The 10482-nt window shown below is 46.2% G+C and overlaps 1 protein-coding gene across 1 annotated transcript in view; it reads left to right on the top strand.

Moving 5' to 3' along the window:
• The first annotated feature begins 1785 nt into the window (after positions 1-1785).
• Positions 1786-10482, top strand: part of SMOC1 (SPARC related modular calcium binding 1) — a 72580-nt gene continuing 63883 nt past the window's right edge. Inside the window, exons 1-2 of the mRNA XM_015562033.1 lie at positions 1786-1945; positions 3063-3175. Of these exons, the coding sequence (XP_015417519.1) occupies positions 1876-1945; positions 3063-3175 (183 nt within the window). The 5' untranslated portion in view covers positions 1786-1875. The remainder of the gene's footprint in view (positions 1946-3062; positions 3176-10482) is intronic.

The following is a 10482-nucleotide window of genomic DNA, read 5'->3' as shown; positions in this document are numbered from 1 at the left end:
GGTGGTTTGGGGTGGGAGGGACTGGTTTTGCAGCTAAGGAAGTAGTCTGTGCATTAATGGACAGGCTTGGACTCTCTTAGAATCTTTCCAGTAGGGGGCGTCTGTTTCCAGTGCTCCCTTGAAGAAATGGCACTGCCTCTGGACCTCCCTCTGCTGTTCTGGAAAAGAGTCAGCAAGTTCTCATCTTTCTGCTTCACACAAAGAGCCTGCAGATATACCTGAAACAGGGGCTGTGGTCACCCCTTCCCTGTACCCTGTGATCTTGGTGTGATCACTCAGTCAACTCTAGCACCACTGCAGCCAGATGTGTGCTCATGACATTGCCATGCATTGTGGGATACCCATTCCCTCGCTCCGCACTGATGAAGAGCCTTCAGTGTGCCCAGATTCTGCTGTACGAGGGTGGATGAGAGGAGACCCAGCTCTCAAGGCCCATGCTGTGGAATTATGGGCTGTTCAAAAGAAACTTATGGATTGTATGGCCTCCTGTTAACAGGGGTTCACTGATAAAGGGGTTCATGGTTGAATAAGTTTGGGAGATGCATCATCATAAATGCCCCTTCCTGGTTATCTATTTCTATGTAACAAACTGCCACTACACTTAATGGCTAAAACAACAATTTATTATTACCTTTCACAGTACTGCGGGTTGATGGGGATCAGCTGAGCGGTTCTCACTTGGGGTCTCTCACACAGTTACTTCCTTTCATCTCTGTTAGTTGCAATCAGACAACGACTGGGGGTAGACTCATCAGAAGTTGCTTCACTCACATGTCTCCCGGCCTGGGTTGTCTGGGGATTTCTCCCTGCACATGGTTTCACCACATGGTAGCTTGGGCTTCCTCATAGCATGGCCGTCTGAGGGTTGTTAGGCTTCTTACATGGCAGCTGGTTTCCTCCAGAGTGAGTGTTGCAAGAGGCCTGGGAGGAAGCTGTAAGACTTTGTATGAACCTGCTTGGAAATCCCCAAACATCACTGCCACAGCCTTTTATTGGGTAGGTAAGTTAGCGAGGCCAGTCCAGATTCACGGGGAGGGACTTAGACTCCACAGCTCAATGGGAAGAGTAGCAAATAATTTGCAGCAATCTTTAATTTACTGAATCTCTTGGAGATTCACAGTGCATGAGAATGTATCCAAGGTGTCTGAGAAGTCCTGAAGAAACCTGTTTAACTCAGCATTTTCCAAGCTGGTTATTATTGTTGTTTAAAATCAGGAACTCCTTTACTCACAGAAAATCATTTAGCTTGAATTCTGCCAGAGAGCAGTGGGCCGAAATGAAAAAGTAATCGATTTGTGGATCAATATCACTTTCTAATAAATAAAACTATCCAAAGATGGAATCTAGAGATTGCTAGGGACTTCCTAATTTGGGGAAGTACCAAAAGAGAGGACTCGTGACCTGCATGGATGGGAAGGCTGAATGTCTCAGTGGGAAAAGCTTTGATTTGACTTCTGGCCAATCACATGCACCACTTACAGTTTGTAACACTGGGCAAGTTACCTCTCTCTAAGCTTCCGTTTCCTTATCTACAAAATAGATGGTTTCCATTTCATAGGGTGGTTGTGAGGATTGATGAGATAGATCCTGCGGGGGAATTACCCAGCACAGGTGCCTTCCTTGGTGAGACTTTGTGGCTGCTCAGTTCCCTTCCACATCCAGGGTTTAATAACTTTGGGTTTCTGGACTTGCTAAGTGAATCAGTATTCTAAGTCATGGGCTCTCCCCAAATTTTCTTGTAAGAGTAACCTCTATACCCTTTCACTTTTCCCAATCTAGTTTCTCATAAGTGACCGCGACCCTCAGTGCAACCTCCACTGCTCTAGGACTCAACCGAAACCCATCTGTGCCTCCGATGGCCGGTCCTATGAGTCCATGTGTGAGTACCAGCGAGCCAAGTGCAGAGACCCAGCCCTGGGTGTGGTACATCGAGGCAGATGCAAAGGTGAGTTGTGCACATCTCTACCCAGTTGAGGAGAGATGCTTGGGCACCACAGCTTCCTGCATGGTACACTCCTTAGGAGGGGTTGGGGGTTGGGGGGGGGGGAGTTGGGGATCTCAGAACAAGTCTATTTATTTGGTTTGCTATCCTACCCCCCTACCCTTTCTACCAGGGAATATGACGTGAACTGGTCTACCTGGAGAAATGAGCACTTTTCTGTCTTTGAAACGCTGTCGCCAGGCTCCGGCTTAGGGGGATGTGATCCTGTGTGGCTTGGGCTATTTATTTTTATTTTAAAAATGGAGATGCTTAAAATAGCAAGACATTATTGCTGGCTTCCGAACAGGGGTTCCAAACGGTTGGTCAAGAGATGTGGTGTTTTTTTTGGCCCGCTCACCTGTTTAAAAATATTAAAAACATTTGAGACAACATTTAAAAATTAGGAGATTCAACATCAAAATCCGGATTTTGGTACTTCTCATAAAAAATTGGGAGCTCTGGGAATATTATGTTTGTGTTCCCTCCCACAAGGCAACACGTGGCTAGAGCTGAGTAGCAGCCACCTCCTGTACAGGGAACCGGCTCTCCGATTTGTCACAGGCCTCAGCACCCACTATGGTGTCTCCAAGCTGAAGGCTCCTCTAATTCCTGTCACTCTCCTACCCCCTGCGGATATTTGGGTTTGTGATTCTGAGCTGCTTGGAGCCATTATAGGAACTGTGGGAGGCTAAGCAGGCCGCTCTCGAGCCTCTGATTTCCCGAAGAAAGTGCTTGCCATTCTTGAACTAGAAAACATCTTGGAGGCCCCGTGGGCTTGCATGTGTTTTAATAAACCCAGTGAAAAATAAGAGAAGTGGGACAAGCTTTTGGGGGTACTTGGGAGAAAAAATAAGTAGAAGGTGGTATAAATACAACCCCCACTTTTCTAAGAAGAACACCGACGAGGAGGATGAGCCCGGGCACTCACTGGCCCTGCCTGTCATTAGAGGAGCCGGTGCTGTGGGGGCTCCCGCTGGATTGTGGTGAGATCCTGCGGGGTCCTCAGGCTCCCAGGCCGGGCAGCCATCCTGCGCGGAATCCAAGGGAGGTGTGACAAATGCTCGCTCCTCTCCTCTTCTAGACGCTGGCCAGAGCAAGTGTCGCCTGGAGCGGGCTCAGGCCCTGGAGCAAGCCAAGAAGCCCCAGGAGGCGGTGTTTGTCCCGGAATGCAGCGAGGATGGCTCCTTCACCCAGGTGAGGCCTTGGCCCAGTCTCTCTGGACTCTGGAACGGGGCCGGAAGGAGGTGCCAGGCCCGGGAGGGCCGCCCCGAGCCTTGGCTCTCTGGGAATCAGCTGAGGGCTCTTTGACACCCTCTGTGCTACCTTCTGGTGCCTGCGTTCCCCCTCCTGGACCCTCCATGCTGCCCCTTGCCAGCTGGCAGTGGGCGCCGAGAAGGCGTGTGCAAGTCCAAGCCAGGAAACTGGCATTGCTTGGTCCCCGTCCTCCCTGCTGGCCCTCTCCATTTTTCTCTTCTGTCAAATGGAAGCTGATTATTTTTTCTTATCCTTGCCAGTTTCCATGGGCAACCCTGGTATTCCCTTCACTATTTATTGCTACTGCTCTCTGCCCCCCCCCTCCCCCGCCTTCTCCCAAGTTCTTCAATGAGCAGGTACCCCTTGGGGTACAAAGTGTACTCTGGTAATTGGAGTACGTGGTGTGTGTGTGTGTGTGTGTGTGTGTGTGTGGTGTCTGCGTTCATCCACGCGCGTGCATACGCTCGTGTGTCTGCATGCACACAGATTTTAAAGTTTCTTTTCAGGCAGTCCCGGCTCTCATGCTGCTCTGGCCAGAGCTCTGTGTAAAAGTAACGCTCGCCGTGTTGATGTTGGCTCAGACTATTTCTAAAACAGGCAGCAGGGGACAATAGGACAGCAGGTTACTCCTTCAGAAGCGTTTAGGCTGGAGGTGGGGCGGGAGGCGGCTGGATGAAGGCACTGCCCATGATCGTGGGGAAGGTCACAGGGCAGGGGTGCGCCAGCCGGGGGGTTGGGGATGGTCCTGGTGCCTCCATTTTCTCTGTGGAAGAGAGCGGAGTTGGGTGGAAGCAAAACCTTCAGAGGTTTCACCTTCCCTGCAATTCTGAATCAGTGGGGCAAAGGGTGCGGGCTGGCCTTCGGGCCCGTGGGTTTCAGGTCTCCTTTCGGGGCAGGGCCCAGGGGAAGGCTGGTTTCAGACTGACCACCTGCTTAGGGGTAACTGTGGCAGGTGGTGGGGAAGTGGTTGGGCCTCATATTTTTAGAAATTCCCAGCGGATTCAAATGTTTGTCCAGGACTGAGGGCCACTGCATTAAAACGGGCCTTGGCTCATTTTCTCACTGAAGCCTCACCCGGGCCTGTGAGGTAGGTGCGATGATCCCCATTCACAGACGATGCAACCGCAGCCGGGCGCAGAGTGGCCGAACTGGGATGCAAACTCAGCTCCCTCTAGCTCCAGAGGCCTCCACACTCTGCTATTCTTTGAACGGGCAGCTTTAAAGTGGACTCTGAGGTGTGGACTGGCAGAAGGCAGTCTAGTGCTGTGGTTAGCGCACCGATCCTAGTGCTGTGGTTAGGGTACCAGACTGCCTGGGCATGACTCCCAGCCCCACCCCTCAGGCAAGCCACTGGACTTCTCTGGGTCATTATTATCCTTATGGGAAAAATGGAGATTATCTCCATTATTGTATATAGTGATAATTATTATATCTATTATTATTATGCTACTATTATTACTATCAATAAACATTACTGTAGCTTACCTCATAAGGTTGTGTTGAAGATTACATGAGTTAATGTGTGTAAAGCACTTGAAGCACAGAAACTGTGTATAAATATCTGTCATTGTTATCATCTTCCTCCCCATCTCCACTCTGGCTCTGCTACTCACATCTCCACCAGATTTTATGAATGATGTCACTTAAAGAAAATAAAAACCTTGTGTCGAACCTCCCCAAGTTTGAAAATTGATTAGCCCTCTCCTCAATTTTTTATTACAGTATTTATTCTAGTGGGAAGATTGCAGGCGATCTTTGTGTATGGATTTGAGAATTCAAACAGACCTCTCTGCGCTGAGTTTGGGGCCGAGATGGGGTAAAGGTCATAGGAAGGGGGCACAGTCGCGTTCCCCCTCCCCCCTTTTCTCCAGGCTTGTGTAATTCTGAGTGTGTTGCTTATGAGAGCGGTTGACCCCTGCCCTCCTGGTTCTGAAGTGTTTGCTGCCGCGTGACAGACAGCTGCTGGCCAGCCTTTGTTTGGGCGAGGCCCGGCGGACCAGGTGGAGGAACTTCCAGATTAGTCAGGGCGGAATCGCTAAGTGAGAGGCCCCTGAAGTTCAGCAAAGGTTGGGGAGGCAGTCAGGAACCCCTCATTTGTTTGACACGGTAAGCGCTGCCATGTGTCTGCAGGCTCAAGGCTGGTCACCCCGGTGGGCAGCCAGGCAGCCAGACAGCCGGCCGGGCCCGTTACAGTGATTGAATTGGATGTGCTTTTCCCCTTGATCAAAGACACTGCAATAACTTCACAGAACGAGGCTGCCTCTTTGAGTGAGCGTCAATCGCCCTGACGGGCTGCCAAAAGGCGAGGGACAAATTGCTTTCTCCCTCCCCCAACCTCCACCAGCACCGAGCTGGACTCTTGTTTTTTAAGACTGAAACCCAGAGATGAGCTATGGCTGTGCTGCTTAGCTATTCTTTATAATATTGATACGCATGTATCTTGGTGTCAATAAAACATGTTAGCCCTATGAATTATGAAGTTTAGAGGGGGAGGGAAGGGGCTTGAAAGGGACTAGGTTTGTCTGGCATGGGGCACAGCTTGGGACCACATGACTGGTTTGGCTTTCATGGGGTTCGTGTGGGATGCAAGGATCTCTGTTCTCTTCTTTGTTTTCCCTTGTCCTCTTCCCTCCACCCCAGCTCACACAGCAGAGTGGTTGGTGCACATTAGCTTTTTTAAAAACCTTGATACCTACCCAGTCCACAGCCCAGACTGTGAAATCAAATCCTGGGAGGGGGACCCCAGGTGATGCCAGTGTTGGGTCAAAGGGCTTCATCGCCCTTGTTGTTTTTTTTAAGTTTTATTGTTGAAAAAATTTTTTTAAATATATGTTTTTATTGATCTTAGAGAGAGAGGAAAGGAGACGGGAAGAGAGATAGAAACATCGATGAGAGAGAGACATCAGTCAGCTGCCTCCTGTTGAGGCTGGGTGATGGGGATGGAGTCTTCAACCAGGGTATGTGCCCTGACCAGGAATCGAACTGGTGACCTCTTGGTGCATGGGTCAACGATCAACCACTGAGCTACACTGGCCAGGCAGCATCACCCTTGTTCTTTTTTTAAAAAAAATATATTTTATTGATTTTTTTACAGAGAGGAAGGGAGAGAAATAGTTAGAAACATCGTTGAGAGAGAAACATCGATCAGCTGCCTCCTGCACACCCCCTACTGGGGATCGAGCCCGCAACCAAGGTACATGCCCTTGACCAGAATCAAACCTAGGATCTTTCAGTCCACAGGCCGATGCTCTATCCATTGAGCCAAACCTGTTAGGGCATCATCACCCTTATTCTTGATTGCATCATTGGAACATGGAGTTAATGCTCTCTGGTGACCTGCTGAGTAAGGTTGGGGGTCTGTGGTCTTTGTCCTCTGCTGTGGCCTTATCTGGGCATCAGGAACGTGGCTCCTGACATCTGTTCTACCAAGTTCTCTGCCAAGCAGTTGCCCAATGCCCGAGCTGATTCACCGAAACCAGAGCTGTAGTAGAAAGGTATAGGATCACCACCACCAGGAAGTGTGGCTGGAGTGTGTCAAGCTTGTACATCCCTGGATAATAACGATGACGACTCTTTATCGAGTGCTACTTGGTGCTAGGCACTGAGTTTTACACCCGTAAATCTTTATTAGGACCTTTTGAGGCAGTTCTTAATACCCTTATTTATAATGGAAACACGAGCATCAGAGGGGTTGAATAACTGGTTCAAAGTCACTAAGCTAGAAAGGACTGGCACCCAGCCTGCCTAGTTTCAAGGCCTGTGATCTTAACTTCTTTGTGCTACAGAAGGGTCCTTGATATAAATGTAATTTATTTCCCATTGTTGTTCTAGAAGTCCCCTCTCTGATGCTGTTGACCGACTGGTCAAGCAAACCTTTAAAAAAATCCTTTTGATTATGGAAATTTTCAAATATATAAAAAAGTAGAAATAATAGTATAATGAGTTCCATGTATCCATCACCCAGCTTCAACAATGATTGACATGTGGCTGGTTCTGTTTCATCTTATCCCATTTTTGTCTTCCATCCCAAATTAGATTGCTTCAAAGCAAATCCCAGGCAATATTTTTTCATTTAAGACAATTTGGAGCTTTGCTATGTTCTGAGCTATGTGCTGGTTATTATGGGGGATTCGAGAAATGTCATGACCTGTGCCTTCACAGATGTCACATGCAGAAAAGAGATGAAAACATATGATAAAGTAGCCAGTGTACGAGGTCATACATGTACAACTGGTTATATTTCAAATGCTCAATAATTTACAAGTCAGTAGTTTAGAATCCTGAATGTACATACTTTATTGTTGAGAAAACACATACAAATTAAAATTTTTTGAACATAAAAATCACACCTGAAGCAAAACTAAAAGGCAAATGATATATATTATTAGCCTTAATGACAAAGGACTAATAGTATATAAAGAACTCCCACAAACAAGAAAGAAAAAGATTCTAGTAGAAAAGTGGGCAAGAGATATTAACAAACAGGTTACACAATAACAGATTGCCAATAAGGGAAAGTGAATGATGTCATTTTCCTTAGTAATGAAAGAAATACAAATACAAATAATGATGTGTCACTTTGCGTGCCAGATTGGTAAAGATTGGAAAAGGCTTGAATGAAGGGAGAAGGTGACCCCACACTGTGGTTGGGGGAGTACATTGGCACTGACTTTTGTGGCATAACTTTGCAGTATGGGTCAAAGGTCTTTAATTGTGCCCACATCTTGAACCCGAAATTCTACTTCTAGGAGTTTATTCTAAGAAAATAATTAAAAATAAGTGCAAATATTTAGCCACAAGGATTTCCATCTAAGTTTTGCTTATAGTAGCAAACATTTAGAAACAACCTAAATATCCATTAATAGCCCGAGCCCGTTTGGCTCAGTGTGTGTCAGCCTTCGGACTGAAAGGTCAAGGGCACCTACCTCTGTTGCAGGCTCCTCCCCAGCCTGGGCCCTGGTCAGGGCTCGGGCAGGAGGCAACCAATCGATGTGTTTCTCTCACATTGATATTTCTCTCTGTCTTTTCCTCTCTCTTCCACTCTCTGTAAAAACCAATGGGAAAATATCCTCAGGTGAGGATTGAAAAAACAAAAATACTAAATATCCAATAATAGAGAATTGCTTAAATAAAACAAATTATGACATAGCCACACACTATGCACCTAGTAAAATGGTGTGTTGCAAAGTTTTATTTTATATATGTGTGTCTGTATGTTAGGGACTCAAAGAGAGAACTATTTTCATTTTTTTTTTTCTAAATAGAAAAGTTACATATACTTTGTAAAAAAAAATTCTGACAATACAGAAACACATGAGGCAGGAAGGTAAAGCCCGTGATTTCATCTTCCTGAAATAGAGACAATGAAGTCTGTAACCCTCTAGATTTATTTTCATTGTGAGTACTTATTTAGGAAAGAAATGGTATAATATTATATATATAGCACTTTCTTTTATTTTTTTAAATATATTTTATTGATTTTTTTACAGAGAGGAAGGGAGAGAGACAGAGAGTCAGAAACATCGATGAGAGAGAAACACCGATCAGCTGCCTCCTGCACATCTCCTACTGGGGATGTGCCCACAACCCAGGTACATGCCCTTGACCGGAATCGAACCTGGGACCTTTCAGTCCGCAGGCCGACGCTCTATCCACTGAGCCAAACCGGTTTCGGCTATAACACTTTCTTAAACTAATTATATTGTAGACCTATTTCCAGGTTAATTACATGTAACGCTACCTCATTTTTAAAAATGGCTGCCTTGTATTTCCTTGTATGAATGTACCATGAATCCTGGAAATGTGGGGATTAAATTTTTGGAAGGTGAATATTGGGTCAAAAGGGCATTCACTTTGTAAGGCATTTGATGTATGCTACCAAACTGCCTTCTATAGTGTTGAGCAGTGGTTGTTATCAAATACATTCCCAAGCCATTTTAACTTTTTGTGTAGATGGATTGTAGCTCTAATAATACTATAGAATATAAAACTCCATTCATAATGTTACTTCTATATGAAAAAGATGCATTAAGATTCCCATCTTTGAGCTCCATGTCCCAGGAACAGTCTTTCTTGCTACAGATCTGTCTGGCACTAACGCCTTCCCCATTTTCACTTGTTCTAATCACTGTTCCTCCACCAATGCACACATATACGTACTCTTCTATTTTCTGAAGTCTTTTTTTTTTTTTTTTTTTTTTTTGCAGATAGGGGTCTGGGAAGCTGTACTTTCTTCTTCCTGATGCTATATTCTGAAGTTGGAAGCCCAAAGGAAATGTGTTGTGGCTTTTGGGCAAAGACAGTGGGCTCCCCTTGTCAGCATTCTATAACTCTTACTGTTGTATTTGCCAAAACCTAGGGAATTACAGCTATTTCCTAAGTGCCTGGGCTTGAGCTATGAGCAGGCCTTGATGTTCTTTTTTAGCTCCTCCTCCTCCTCTCCCTGCCACCCCCAGCCCCACAGAATAGAACTGCGCTTCCTGAACTCACCCCTACAAGCCTGAGCTGTGTGACTAGCTTCCCCTAGAGACACCTGGGTTTTCCATCTGGGCCTCCCTCTTCCAGCTCCCCAGCAAGTACGGGAGGCATGGGTGACTGGCCTAGACTGTGAGCTTCTGCTGGCCTCAGCTGCTTAAACATAGACAGGCGGGACTGCTGAGCGTCTTCATAGGGTGACAAGGATTTGTCCTGTTTTTGATGAGCCTGGAGGTCCCAAAAGAGTCCGGAGGCTCAGAACACTCAGTACTAAGACCCTGGTTGCATCCATAAGCTGGAGTGTTCTGAGCTTCCCCAGCCCATGGCTCCCCCAAACAAAGCCAGTCCTGTACGTTTCACTGGGCAGCGCCCTGCATTAGGCTCCCTCAGCCTTCTGCGGCATGTACAATGCCAACTTTTATTTAAAAAAGCAGTCGCACTGTTAAAAACCCAAGCCCATCCTTTATGTATCGATGGCACAGTGGTCAATAGACCCGCTGTTGGTGGGCAACTGGTTGCTTTTTTTTCCTTTTTGTTAAGTGCTCAGTAAAAATAGTAGGGTTTTTTTGTTTTTGTTTTTGTTTTTGTTTTGTTTTTTAACAATGTGAACATCCACCATGCCCAGGGCATCTTACTATTTGATTTTCATGTGTTTTTTCCCATGGAATTGCTCTTATTCCAAACAATTAGATATTGCATGTGATAACTTACACGAAAATGCCCTCTATTTAGCACATAATTGCTGTTTGACAAATGTTAATTTTCTTCCTCTT

This window comes from Myotis davidii, unplaced genomic scaffold (assembly GCF_000327345.1).
Source record: "Myotis davidii unplaced genomic scaffold, ASM32734v1 scaffold17, whole genome shotgun sequence".
Classification (NCBI taxonomy): domain Eukaryota; kingdom Metazoa; phylum Chordata; class Mammalia; order Chiroptera; family Vespertilionidae; genus Myotis; species Myotis davidii.
The sequence above is the reverse complement of the archived record's forward strand: the minus strand, read 5'-3'. Positions and strand labels throughout refer to the sequence as shown.